The sequence below is a fragment of the Nicotiana attenuata genome, chromosome 10, assembly GCF_001879085.1.
Source record: "Nicotiana attenuata strain UT chromosome 10, NIATTr2, whole genome shotgun sequence".
Taxonomy (NCBI): Eukaryota; Viridiplantae; Streptophyta; class Magnoliopsida; order Solanales; family Solanaceae; genus Nicotiana; species Nicotiana attenuata.
In genome coordinates this window covers 35,351,299-35,366,243 of record NC_031998.1, presented here as the reverse complement: position 1 = coordinate 35,366,243, position 14,945 = coordinate 35,351,299, and the positions used below count along the sequence as shown (strand labels likewise).

Here is a 14,945-nt window from a genome sequence, read left to right as displayed (position 1 = left end):
TTGATGGAGAAGTTGCTTCCAAATCGAGCAGGCCTATTGGGTAGTGTCCAGCAGATGTTCAACATCTTGATGGACAAGGAAAGAGAGCTCGAAAGGACCAGTATACACATTCCATGAAAATGGAGAGACCTTATCACAACCATCATTCCAACTCCAGTTCTAGAGTGGAGTTTCCTTATTTTGATGGAGCAGCAGGATCAGATCCTTGTTCTTGGTTGAGGAGGTGTGAGAGGTATTTCCACTTCAATCACATCACAGTTGCAGAACAGAAGTTGGAGGAGGCTGTTCTTTATCTCAATGGGAGAGCTGAATCATGGTATTTTTCCTATCAATTGAGCAAAGGAAATATTACTTGGCAAGAATTCTGTAAAGAACTTTGTAAAAGATTTCAAGATGCAGATAATAGTAAATTCAATCTCACCATTCCTGAAGGGTTCTTCCTAGAATTGTTTGTGGAAGGACTAAAAGAGGACATCAGGCACACAGTCAAGATGCTGAATCCATACACACTCAGTCAAGTTGTTGAAAAGGCTAGGCACCAAGAGAAGGTAATCGACTCTTGGAATAGAAAATGAAAGACCACTTGGGGAAAAAGGACCACTACCACAACCTCTAATCAATCCAGCACACAGAATCTAGGCATGGTTAACAGGGGAGCAAGTACACAGAATTACAATACTAACAGAGGAATGGATTATAGAAGAAACAATGGACTGTGTTAAAAATGTGGACACAAGTACTTCCCAGGCCATCAATGCAAACAGAAGCAGATTAATGCAATGACTGCTTCTGAAGAACAAGAGGTGATGGTCCAGCAAGAAGAACATATGCGAGAAGAAGCTATGGTAGAGATGATCCCAGAGGAAGAAATAGTAGATGAGGCAATCAGTTTAAATGCCTTATCAGGAACTGAGGTACCAAACACTATTAAACTAAGGGGAGAATCCAAGAAGAATCAAATGACCATCCTCTTGGATTCTGGAAGCACTCATAGTTTCTTAGACTTAGAAACTACTAAAAAGATGGGGTGTGTGATCAATGAGGCTGCTCCTATGAGAGTGATTGTAGCTAATGGTAATCACCTAATGAGCCTACACATCTGCCACAGATTCAAATGGAGGATTCAAGGGGTAGAGTTTGAAGACTCAGTTAGACTTATCAGGCTGGGGGGAAATGACATGATACTTGGGGGTGATTGGATGAAGGCTCATAATCCGGTGTTACTAGACTTCATTGCATACAAAGTACAAGTGACTCACAAGGGGAAGAGAGTGTAATTGAAAGGTATATACAGTCAAGGAGAATTACAAGGAATGTCAAGCAAAGGAGTCAATTTTTGAAGAAAGGGCAAGCAATTTGGGCTCACCTTTTTACTGTAACAGCTACAGAAATGAAGAGTGTAGAGGAAGTGCATGCAGACATTGATAAGTTGTTGATGCAATTTCCAGATGTGTTTGTTGAGCCCACAACCCTGCCTCCTCAAAGGAACCATGACCATTACATTCCCCTGAAAGCAGAAGCAAGTCCAGTAAGTATAAGATCTTACAGGTATGATTTCTTTCAGAAGAATGAGATTGAAAAACAAGTAAATGACATGCTCAATAATGGAATCATACAACCTAGTCATTCCCCATTTTCTTCTCCTGTACTGTTGGTTAAAAAGAAGGATGGCAGTTGGAGATTTTGCATTGATTATAGAGCCCTAAACAATATGACCATTAAAGATAAATTACCTATACCTTTAGTGGATGATTTGATGGATGAGCTAAGTGGATCTAGCATATACTCTAAGATTGATCTTAGAGAAGGATATCACCAAATCAGAATGGGTAAGGCTGACATTTACAAGACAGCCTTCAGAACTCATTTAGGGCACTATGAGTTCAAGGTCATGCCCTTTGGACTGACCAATGCACCTGCTACTTTTCAATCCCTAATGAACCATGTGTTCAATGCCTATTTGAGGAAGTTTGTGTTGGTATTTTTTGATGATATACTAGTAGTGCATCAGTAGATGACCATGTGGGACATCTCAGAAAAGTGTTGGAAATACTAAGGAAAGAACAGCTTTTTGCCAAACTATCTAAGTGTTCTTTTGGTCAACCTAAAGTGGAATACCTGGGACACATTATCACAGGGGAAGGGGTGTCCACAGACCCTTCCAAAATTGAAGCTATGGCAAATTGGCCAGTCCCTAAATCAGTAAAAGCCTTGAGAGGGTTCTTGGGGCTGACTGGGTATTATAGAAGGTTTGTCAAATCCTATGGGATTATTAGCAGGCCATTGACTGGCCTACTGAATAAGAATGCCTTTCAATGGACTATAGATGCTGAAAAGGCCTTCCAAGCACTTAAAAAAGCTATGACAACAGCCCCAGTCTTAGCATTAGCTGATTTTACTAAGGAATTCATAGTGGAAATTGATGCCTGCTCTAAAGGCATTGGAGCAGTACTCATGCAGAATGGAAGACCCCTGGCCTACTTCAGCAAAGTTTTGGCTCCTAGACATCTGGGGTTATCTACTTATGAAAAAGAATTCATGGATGTCCTCTCAGCAGTGGATAAATGGAGACACTACCTTCAAGGGGGCCATTTTATAATTAGGACTAACCATCATAGCTTGAAATACCTACTGGAACAAAGGGTCACCACTGCACTGCAACAGAAAGGACTAACCAAATTGTTGGGGCTAGACTATGAAGTGCTGTACAAGAAAGGATCAGAGAATAGGGTGGCTGATGCCTTGTCAAGAAGGCAGGAGGAAGAGGAGCCAACGTTAAATGCATTATCAGTAGCTGAACCCACATGGATGCAGGAAATAACTCACAGCTGTGAGCATGATCCTGCAGCCTTACAACTGCTAACTGAATTGATAACTGACCCAACTTCCAAACCAGGATATACTCTACATCAGGGTATTATCAGATATAATCAAAAGATTTTTGTGGGTAAAGGAGCTGAACTGAGGGCTAAGATTTTCAGGGAATTGCATCAGTCACCTCTAGGTGGACACTCTGGGCAGCAAGGCACTTACAAAAGGGTTAATATGGTCTTCTATTGGCCAAGTATGAAAGGTGATATATGCAAATGGGTGTCTGAGTGTGATGTTTGTCAGAAGATAAAAACTGAGAATGTGCACTACCCTAGCCTACTGCAGCCTTTACCTATCCCTGATACACCATTGCATGACATTGCCATGGACTTTATAGAAGGCCTCCCTTCCTCTACTCACAGGAATGCTATTCTAGTAGTAGTTGACGGGTTGACTAAATATGGCCATTTTATAGCCCTCAAACATCCCTATCTATACAGCTAAAGACATTGCAGATTTGTTTCTTAAAGAGGTGCATAGACTACATGGCCTTTCCAAAACCATTGTCACAGACAGGGACCCTGTGTTCACTAGCCAATTTTGGCAACAGTTGTTCAAGTCTATGGAGACCAAACTTACTATGTCCACTTCCTACCATCCCCAGACAGATGGACAAACTGAAAGGTTAAATAGGTACCTAGAAACTTATTTGAGGTCTATGGTGTTTGCTAATTCTAAGCACTGGTTGAGATGGCTTCCTATGGCTAAATGGTGGTACAACACCAACCAGCACACAACCCTCAAGGCTACACCATTTGAAGCCCTATATGGGTTTCCCCCTTCTTAGGTGCCATTGGGATCCCTACCTTATTCTACACACACTCAAGTGGGTGCATGCATGGCTCAGAGGCAACACATTCTACAATAGCTTAAGGAGAATTTACAAGTGGCCCAAGCCCGTATGAAATTTTTTGCAGATAAGAACAAAACTGAAAGAGTATTGAATGAAGGTGATATGGTCTACCTAAAACTACAGCCATACAAGCAAGCATCAGTAGCAGTTAGAAAGAATCTAAAGCTGAGTGCTAAATATTATGGCCCTTACAAGATTCTTGAAAAGATAGGAGCAGTGGCATACCGGCTAGAACTTCCAGCGGGATCCCAAATCCACCTTGTCATTCACGTTTCACAGCTGAAGAAGAGGGTTGGTCCTGACATCAATTCTCAGCATCAGCCTCCCATTTGCGATGATGATGGTCGTGTGATGGTGCAACTTGTGGCTATTTTAAGGAGACGTATGGTGAAGATCAATAATGCAGCTGTTGTGAAGGTTTTGGTACAATGGTCTAATTTGAGCCCAGAAGAAGCTACGTGGGAGGATTGGGGGTACATTAAGAGCCAATTTCCCGACTTTATCAGTCAACTCCGACCTTGAGGACAAGGTCTTTCTGAACGGGAGGGTATTGTTATGTCGGAACTCGGCTGAATGGGAAACCCTATTGCTAAGTTGGGAATTGAAGTGTATTAGTAAAGAGATGACATGGCAGCAGGAGATGGAATTACTCATATTAGTTTAGACGGTTCAGATTAAAAGCAGTGTTATTAAATAAAAGGCCCAGATGAGTTGGGTAGTTTGGGCCGTTACAGTGGCTGTTAATTACAGCTGGGCTGTTAAATAGATAACTGAAGGAGAACACTGGCAGTTAAGAATTCTGGTATTTCTCACTTCCTTCCCTTCGATTCTTCTTCTTTCTCCTTCTCTTTCTGATCCTCTTCTCACTTCACTTCTTCTTCTTTTTACAGGATTCCACCATTGATGATCAGCTCAAGCTTTGTTACTAATCATTGTAAACCTTGTAGTAATTGAGCGAGAGTAGATTGTAATAGTACAAATCAATAAAACTTCAGAAATTTAGCCTTAATTCTCTTTTTTCAATTCTAGTCCATTACATTAATATTATACTTGGATTTCTGCTAAGACTTAGGCCCCGTTTGGCCATGAGTTTTGTCAAAATAAATTTGGGATTTATTTTCAAAACTCATGTTTGGCCATAAATTTTGCCCATATTTTGGACAAATCCCAAATACCAAATTTCAAATCCCAAAATCAGCTATTGAGCTAATTTTGGGCCAAAATCTCAAAACTTGGGAATTATATACCCGTTTTTCCAAAATAAAGTTGGAAAATATGTTTTGAAAACGTATGTCCAAACACATTTTCATCTTCAAACCAAACTTCACCCAAATCAGATTTTTCAAAACAAATTTGGGATCTATGGCCAAACGCTAGCTTAGTCTATTGTGAACAAGCCTCACAAGCTAATAACAAGACTTTGAATGAGTTGTTTAGTTTGTTCAGAAGTGTTTCCCTACTGCTCTCTTACTCATTGGTTATTCACCAACACGTCTCTCCTAGCTCATTAGCTGTTGGCACAAAAAGGTGCAACCTTTGAGAACTTTCTGAAGTCATGTTTATAGGTGTGATATCCTTTTTCTCTTTGAGTCGGGGTCTATCGGAAACAGCTTCTCTACCTTCACAAAGTAGGTGTAAGGTCTGCGTACACTCTACCCTTCCCAGACCCCACTATGTGGGATTACGCTGCTTTGTTGTTGTAATCTCAAATATTGATGTCACTGTCAAATTTTACGTTGAGGTAGGGCAGAAGAATTGTGATTGATCTTGCAATTCCCAAAGGATGTTGTAATTCTGTTCAACCGGTATTTTCTATATAAATAGAATGAACTTTACTATGAAGTTATGGTTGCTGCCCAAGTGTTAACATATATATATATATTTGTCTCATCGAAGTCTAATGATCCAGCTATATGTCTAGTATTGACCCATTCGTTGTAGCAAATAGTTGATTTTCGTTGTCTCCATCACATTTATTATATGCGTATCATCTAAACTTGATTTGATTATGCTTTTAATCTAAAGTAAAATGAAAATTTGAAGAATTTGGTTTTAACTAGCTTGATTTTGACCCACCAGTCAACCACGATATTGAGCATAATCTAGAGAATGAACAGTCAAATAACTAACTAATTTCGTATCTGGTTGAAACGTTCCTTAATCTATAGTAAGGATGCTCATCTCTAACGAAGTTTGGTATCTTAGTCTGGACACACAGGTAAATGTAAATAAGAAATAAAAGAGCGATTGAAACTGAATATTAGTGGTATGTCAGAAAGTCTTCTAGACATGAACATTTTTCTTAATATTAAAATGGTATAATACGACCACGTTTACATACTAAGCTACTAACTCCAATAAATTTATGCATGTTTGTGACCATGGTTACATACTAAGCTACCATTCCCTCTATTGCCTTTTAAATAATAAATGAAGTACATAGTGTACTATAATACCTATAATAATAAATCATGGGAAAGGATTTGGAGAATGAATATCTAATGATGAGGATTAAAACATGAAGGAAAAAATTGTTTTTCTTAAGTGGATAAGTAAAAGGAAAAATATATTTTTACTATATTAGACGAGTAAAAGGGAACAAAATGAGTAATTCCAATCAATTAATGCATCTTTGTCTGTCATTCCAATCAATTAATGCATGTCTGTATGTCATTAACCATAACTTTACGGGGCACAGTGAATGAGATATTCAAGATTTTACCATTCATAAGCAAACCCATAATCCCATTTTACCCGGAGAAAACTTCCATATTATAATCACTTCATAAGTTTAAATGTCTTGTTCCTATTCCGTATCCTATGAATAATAAGCACCAATAAAGGAAAAACGAAACTCAAGAATTTAGTAAAAATATTCGATTTATTCACAAGCACCTTTTACTCGAACCATAAGCTATAAGTCGTACTTCCAGAATAAAAGATCGTTTTATAAAAAAAGTGATGAATTTTTCACTCTTAAGTGATTAACTGTTCACTCTTAATAGCTTGATGGTTCAGTTAATCTGTTCCCATCCATGAAGTATGTCACTGAACCTAGAGTGGTTTAAATGGTCTATTTAATGAAACTTGTTGCGTGCATAAGAAAAATTCTCAGAGCCATATTTTCAGTGCGACTATATGTACAAAACTTTTATCAATCTCAAGCAGATAAAATGTAGGAATTAACTCCCTGCGAAAAGAATGCAGACCTAATATAGGTCTAATACAGTAAAAGAAAAAAGGTATTGCAAGAAAAGCACAAGATACAGACAAGAAAAACAACTATTATGCAGAAACTACTGAATCTTCATATTGCCAAGGGTTGAACTCAGTCGTTTTAACATCAGCCTCTTCACCCTTGTCAGAACTATCAATAGCAGCGCGATGTTCATGATATTTGCCATTGTATTCATACACCTCCAAGTCACCCCAAGGTGTAGGGCAAACTTCATTTGATAAGTTGAACCATTTTGGTTTGAATTCGTCGCCCTTGGCCTCTCTTGTTCTCCTGTCAGCTCTCTGCCTCTCCTCCAAACTGAATAAACAAAATCAAATACACCAGTAAAGGGTAAGAGGCTTAGACAATTGCAGCCGAATAGCAAAAAATTAAACATACACTGACGGAAGACGTGATCTTTCAACACGGAGACAGGAGAGGGCTTGTTATTTTCTTGTTCCACCAAGAATTTTGCCGGGGTAAACAAGAACTTTTTTATGCAAGTTGTTAAGCATGGACTGCTCGTTTAGCTGCGCAATATTAACTAGTACAGCAGTCCAGTATTTTTGTTTCTTCGTCTCCTCTTTCTAATTAAAGTGCAATGATGAAGCTAGAATAGATCAGTACTCAATTTTACAAGTCCTTAGTGGCAAATTTTATATAACACACATACATATAAATAAGTTTTTCTTAATGTCTATGAACAAGGATATGAGATCCTTGGAGAAACCCTGAAGTTCACCCCAGGATGACAATTGACACGCCAAAGGTAACAGACTGGAAGGCTATCTTTTAACAAAACCGTGTGTACAAATGTGGCTCACTGTAAAGCAAGGGTATGATCAGAGGAAAAGTGGAGTTTTACTTTTCTGACAAAAATAGAAAGGTCCCAAGCGCTAGATTTGATATTCGAATTTCTAAAAGTTAACTGTGCACACAGAAAATTAAAGAACGTAACATGCAGATTGACAAAAGGACACCTTAGAGGGGGAGGGAGAGAGAGAGAGAGAGAGAGAGAGAGAGACATACCGGCTCTTTTCTGAACTAGCTTTGGACAAGTCACCTTTCTCGAGTGCGTAACGATCAGGGCGCAAGCGAGAATCAGATGCTAATAGTTTCTTAGGTGCAGTATCAAAGCTGTTAATCTTGTGTGCGAAATACGTATACTGAAATTTGTCATTTTTAGGAGCATCAGCAGCTCTCCAGACCTGAAACAAGCGAAGAACTTGCATGTGAAAATTTGAGTAAATAAATAGTCCATAATTTTCACTTGACCACAGTTATCACCATTGTAGATATCATAAGATGCAACCTGATGAACCAAACACTTGCACCCCATAAGGTTTCAGTTTAAATATATTCAAGCGTTCAAAATTCAAAAATATAAGTTTTCCCAAATTCGATGATATTCATACATGTGGACAGGTCTAGAATGTCTTTGCCTCCACTTTTAATGTCTCTGTTTCTAAAATGGGGCGTGGCAGCACCTATGTATTAAGATGTATTACTAAAATGCCCTAGTGTTTGTTTGTGTGTTCTTTCTTCTTCCACTTTCAACGTTTGTATTTGTAAAATGTAGTCATAGCAGTACCTGTATATAAATGTCTAAGCATTATTTGCTCCACCAATGAGATATTTACTTGGATACTAAACTGAAATTTTAAAGTTAAATAAATCAAAGGAATACAGACTTGGGAAGTAAGAAAATCTCCATGAAATATATTGTAGCTTATGTCAGACATTTTCAGCAAAGCAGGTAGGTATGTTTATTTCTGTAAACTCTCCTATTTCCTTTCTTTTTTGCTTTATAAGGGGATTAAAATGTCAAAAGTAGCAAAGTGTACTACCACGTTAACTACAAGTCTACAACAGCAAAATTTATATTTAAGAATCTTATGTTTAAATTTGATTCTTCAAAAATTTGGACTCCGTGGCTTGCTTCAGCAAGAGAAGGGATTTCCAAATCAAGCTTGGCATAAACTGTAATCTATCTAGCTACAATTTGAAAATGGCAAACATGACACATACTTTAGTCTAAACTAATCTTGGTTGAGAAACTTGAAATTATATTGCAAAATCTGGAGGACTCAACATACTTCAAGTCATGAAGAGGGCAAAAAATACCAAAACAGAAGGAGGATATTACCAGGGATTATGATTAAAACAAAGCCAATGGAATTTCAGCTTAAATAAGAAGGCAAAAGAAAGTTGCATTGAACCAGGGGTTACTAACATAAGAAAGAAAGCTGAGTTCACCTCTTTCATTGTGCTGCCTGGCAGGGGTTCCCCTTCCAAATCACAGGGTTGATAACTCAAAGATTCATTCCATTTTCCGGTCATCAAAATTTTTGGTTCTTCCTCACTGTTGTAAACATATCCATCAACTTCATAGCGACCAGCACTGCCAAAAACACGATAGTTCAGAAAATCAAAGTGAAAAAAGGGAAGACAAGGGAAATATTTGATAGGCTTAGGTTTATAAAAAACACAGACAAGATAAGAAGCAAAAGAAACTTAAGTGAGAACATCTTCTGTAAACCTCTCAATTGGCAACGAGTATGTAATTTAGCTGTCTTAGGACCCGGATATGGAGAAAACTACAGTAACATTCACCATTCTGGTAGGTAATGAACCCCTTCACCCGGAAACAGGACTTGGTGCAGGACAGCTTCATAGCCCGCTAAGAGCGAAGTACAATAAGGACATAATATACTTTTAGTTTAAAGCTAGTCTGACAACCATACAAACGAGAGCTAGAAATATCAACGTTTTTACTCGAAGAATTAGAGTAAAATGATAGCATTAGTTGACATCTTTTACAAAAGCCAAAGACAGCACAAAAAAGATAGTTTCTTTGATAGCCAATGGAGTTGGCAACAAGTCATATCGCTATAAGCAACTTGGGAGATCACAAACCCTCCAAGAAACTGGATCTCAAAGTCAAACCTTCACAAGGAAACAAGCACAGGATTTCATCTTATTATAAAATCGCACTAATGGAAAAAAGTGAGCTTCCAAGCAAGACCTTATTGCATCCTTGGGTATTACATATTTTTTTTGGGCATTAATCCCTTGAACTTCTCTTCCACACTGCGCTGATTTGAGTAAGGTCCACAAAGAACTACTTCGAGGTGAAGAATAAGAGCAATCAGAACTTTTTTGCTAAGCATTACCAGAAGAAGTGAAAGAAATTTGAAGGAAACCATCCAGTTACACTACATATTGCTTGGTGTTTAATTGGTCTAACAGGTCTCTTGAAAAAGATTCATCCACAGAAAGGGTAAGTATTCTAGCACTTTGTCGTAATGAAGCAGTAAACAGGTGAAGAGAAGAGCAATGATATCAATCATACCCAAACCAGCCACAAGGTTGAAAATACAATAACACTTTATCCCCTGTCGTCAGGTTCGTCAAGATCATCTCCCCAGGCGAATCGATCCAGGTTCTCCCAAATATAAGATTGTGAACTTTTGTTGGAGGAGGCACCAAGTCTAGGACAACACCAGACTTTTTCAGAGTGAGCCTTGACCTGCACATCAATAGAATGAACCAAAAATGAAGATAAAGAAGGACATGGTCCACAGTTCGCAACATAACTAAACATTTTTAGCTGGAACCAGAAATAGGGGTTAGGTAACTGTTGAAATCATCTCCTAATTAAGTAATAGAAGGGATAATGTAACAGGAAGACAAAAGAGTAGTAGATGAATTGATGATCTCTCAATGTATCAAGTTTGTGCATGTTGTCTTTTCAGCTACCCCCTCCATTTCAATTTAGATGATGTAGTTTGACTTGGCACAAAGTTCAAGGGAAAAAAAGAAGACTTTTTAAAATATGTAGTCCTAAAAGCTTAAGGGGCAAAAGCCACATGACATTTATGTGGCTATAAAAGCTTCTCATTAAGGATAAAAAAGGTAGAATAAAAGGTTTAAAGTTGAATTATTTCCAAATATAGAAATGTGTCATTCTTTTTTAACAGACTAATAAGGAAAGCGTGTCATTTAAATTGAAACTGAGGGAGCATTATTTAGGGGACAGGTTGCAAAAAAGGCATGAATTTCATCTGCCAAATCACCTCACAGATAATTAGCTATCAGATAATTTATCTGAAACATTATCCTGCATGCTAGTGAACATTTCAGCCTCTTCCTGAAGCTTACTAAATAGTTCCAATTCTACAATTAAGCATCAGGCGGACTTAGCAAAAAACAAGAGGAACCATCATCTAACCAGAAGTAAACTTGTAAGAACTTGCATTACTATATCTGTTACACAAACATTGACATGTTTCGAACAGACGCCTAGCGGTTAAACGAAGATGCCTCTATTTTTATGCTTCTTTAAGAAAATGTCCAAACTCCTTGTGTGAATATTGAAGGACTATTAACTTCTTCCTCACCAGAATTCTGAGTATTTTTTAAGGTTCTTCTCAAGGTCTTATCGACAAAGCACCCAAACATGCTCTCTTAAACTGGAAATTCAATATAATAGGCCATACCTGCCAAGTGGATAGACTTCAACTGAGTTTCCCAAGAATTTGGTCTTCACCTTCGAGGTTATATCATAAATGAAATGTTCATTTTCTGCATGTGCTGCACCCATTGGTGGGTGATGACTAACCTGATAGTAGAAGAGTTAGTATCGCCAGCACAAAAAGTAATAATAATTGTTCACACCTTACAAGGAACACATGTTACAAGTTAAATTTGATCCTGGGGAAGCATTCACTCCACGACTCACCTGCTCCGCAATAAATGTGATTCCAGCATGGTTAACCAACTCATAAGTTTCACCAAGAATGGGGTTGAAGGGCTTCCATGTCCGTTGTAAGGCATAGTATACGGATATGAACCACGAGGCTGGAAAATCAAATTGTTAGTTGTAGCACATTTAAGCAAGAGATACTGGATTTAAAATAAGAGTGATGCTAAGCACTGCTGCAATAGATTGTTTACCGGAATACACTAATCTCATGTGTGGGTCCTCGCACTCATCTGCCAAGTCCAGTAGATAGGCGTACTCCATCAACTGTCAGTAGAATTGCTAGCTCAGTATAATCCTCAACAAAAATAAAGCAAAACACAGCAGTAAGCTGCAATAAATTGGAAACACACCTCTGCCATTTTTTGAAGGTTGGTCATTGGCTCACAAATAATAACTGGCAATGTCACCAACGAGGTAACATCAGCGCCTATGTACTTCTGCATCATTTTCCAATAATTATCGCGATCCTGCAAGAAATCTCAGAAGTGTGAATGTCTCAACAAAAACTCTAAAACTGCCCCCAAAAAGTCATTGGTGCTGCAGCTCCTATTAGTTGCCACTGACAGTTAATCACAAAGAATCTGAAAGTATTCGTTTTCAAATTTATAACTTTGTTAATATAATGGTTACAGGAGTCAAATGTGGCAAAAGGGGGAAGAAACAACGGATTTAGTGCTAGCACTCATCCCTTGCTTGGTTCTCCCATAAGGAAAGGTCTAGTATAGATTTTTCTTCTTCTTCATAGAAGCTCCATCTATCTGCCCTTCACAAGCTTCCTTCAAAAGGGAAGGCCCGTGTAGTGTGTTATGTCAGCTCCAAAAGGTTAAGTTGTGTTGACATTGATAAAAGTCACATGGAGTTCATAATTACATGAAACACGTCGAGCATATTAACCACCCCGAAACTAGCATTTACCTGAGTAAATAGCTTTCCAAGGAATATCTGGTAGTTTCCAAAAGCCAACAGCATACATCTGTATCTACTAAATGGAAAGTTCTATTTGGAGGTGGCTGCAAAAGGAGATGAGGCAAAGCTGCAGTGTGTCTCCTAGAGTATTGGATAATTATGAGGAAGGGTTCAGTTATTAAGCATTTGTCTTTTTCCATAGGTATTAGTCAGGGCAACATTTTCCCCCCAAAATATATGGGAGGCATAAACAAGTGATTGAACCAAAAAGGGAGTAGGGAAACTAGAAAACACCATTCTCTTTACAGATTATAGCAAACGGATAAATATACTCAGCCACCTAGGACACATCCAACCCTTCAGGATTAAGAAAGGAAGAAGATTAATACCTCCGCCTTCCATCTTCCTCGTTGGGCTTCAGCTCCAGCATCTTCATTGCCTCCTTCAGGATTTACGACTTCCAGACCTTCATAACCAAGCATGCTGGAACAGGAATGACAGCTTATGACTAAAACGCCCATAGAAATCAAAAGTACTATAACCAAGGAAAAATCTGACATATCATAAGATTTCAATTTGTCTAAATAACAGAGTATTGCAAATTTTAATGGAAATTGATTATATACTCACTAAAGCACAATAAGAGCCGAAAAAAACAAATGAAAATCACTATCGATAAAACTTCCCACTTTCTGTAGCAAGATATTAAAATCTTCAGCTCATATGTTGGAAGTAATATGTAAAATGATAAATACATTCTGTGCATAAATATAAGCGTTTGTATTCTGTTTCATCGGGTATCATATATGGGAAAGCTTTCTAAGATCAATAAATTCCGAGAGGCAGAGGGAGGTAGAGAGCAATTTATTATCAGCATGCATAATTATTGAGTAACAAGATAATGCGCCAGTTACATGGAGCGTAAACTGTCAGCATAACCTAAAATTTCTTGCACCTTCAACGTTTTTAAGGGAGGCGAAATTTACTTTATCATCCACATTTCTTGTTTCATGCCAGAAATAGAACGTGGTCCGTAAGCAGGCTGGTGATGGTCATATTTTCGTAAGAAACATATATAACCCAACAACTTTGCCTGTTCCTTTTTCTCATTGTGCTAACTCCCTACAACTCTATTTAATTCTAACTAGTTCAAGGAAAGTTTTAATTCTTGAAATATATCTCGTATGGGCATCAAGTTTTAACCTCTGTGTGTCGCAATTTTCTTCTGTTTTCAAGCGCATTGTGCATCAAACTTAAGCGGCATCTTAATGAAATCTTCAGCTATTAGCTGACTCGACTCGTATAGGTTTGTCAGATAAGCTAATTAAAGAAATAAGGCATAGCTCCTTCAAGCTTACTGTTAACTGCCTTTAAGTAACATTCGTAGACTAATATTATAATCAAAACACTAAGCAGTTATAAAATAACCTATTCACATCACTGCCATTATTACAAGTTCAAATTGAATTCCAAGTACTATAGAAATGGAAAAAAATGGAACTTTTAGACACAAAATGACAAATGAAGATTCTTTGAGCACCCAATCAGTTAATGCAAATGAAATCGAGGTAAAAACAAGAGGAAATTTTCAAATTCTCAAAAATCGGGTTAAAAGGTAAGGAAAAACAAAGCAAAATGAAACAAAAATCAAATCAGAGTTACGGATCTGCAGGCAATTTCCAATTTGACAGTAAACTCCGGCGTAAATAAAATTTTAAAATCACAAGAGGGATGATGAAATTAGGGTTTTTTTTACCCATTAACAGATTTAGACATAGCACTGCCTAAATTGGACAAGCTCGATGCTATTGAGGAAAAGAAACCTCCACCACCACTGCTACCGCTTTGATTCTCATCTTTGTTGGACGCCATCGATTAAAAACAAACTCTTTTTTTTCAAAGATCTGATGAACACAAGGTATTTTTTTGAAGAAAAATTGAGAGAATTAAAGGGGATTTGTGGGGGCGGAGACTAGAAAGAAGAGAGGAGGAAGAAAGGTAAAGGTCAGTGGCGGGTCCTCTGACTCTGCTTTATATGTTTGAAGTCAAAAATGACATTTTTACACAGTTTGTGCAATGAATCTTATTCTGTTCGCCTCTACCAAAAAGATTTACGCGTCTAATTTGTCTTTAATTTTGGTTCCAGCTTGGCGGCTACTCTAGAGACGGCCCAACACAATATTATATGGCAGCAATTTCATTTCATTCCCTTTAAAAAATTAATTTTAAAAATAATTTAATTTAAATTTTTCATTTACTTCTAATGATAAATTTTTTATGTAATATTCCTTTCCTGTTATCTTATTATCTAGCTATTGTTATCTCTTTTTTTC

General features: G+C 37.7%; 1 protein-coding gene across 1 annotated transcript; it reads right to left on the bottom strand.

Annotated features, from left to right (window-relative positions):
* LOC109233278 (oxysterol-binding protein-related protein 3A) lies at nt 6,801-14,742 on the bottom strand. The gene is made up of 10 exons (XM_019399092.1): nt 14,369-14,742; nt 13,002-13,095; nt 12,057-12,173; nt 11,898-11,970; nt 11,683-11,801; nt 11,441-11,562; nt 10,294-10,470; nt 9,198-9,342; nt 7,971-8,149; nt 6,801-7,259 (listed from the first exon to the last, which is right to left on the bottom strand). Exons 1-10 carry the CDS (start codon nt 14,482-14,484, stop codon nt 7,010-7,012), a joined length of 1,392 nt encoding a protein of 463 aa, XP_019254637.1. The 5' UTR covers nt 14,485-14,742; the 3' UTR covers nt 6,801-7,009.

What these genes read in the sequence shown, in the direction of transcription:
- LOC109233278 (XM_019399092.1), bottom strand. Translation starts at nt 14,484, where the DNA reads ATGGCGTCCAACAAAGATGAGAATCAAAGCGGTAGCAGTGGTGGTGGA. An exon ending in GAGGAAGATGGAAGGCGGAG is followed by an intron (nt 12,174 to 13,001) that starts GTATTAATCTTC and finishes GATTTCTTGCAG; the next exon opens with GATCGCGATAATTATTGGAA. An exon ending in CAACCTTGTGGCTGGTTTGG is followed by an intron (nt 9,343 to 10,293) that starts GTATGATTGATA and finishes TGTTTTTGGCAG; the next exon opens with TGCTGGTCGCTATGAAGTTG.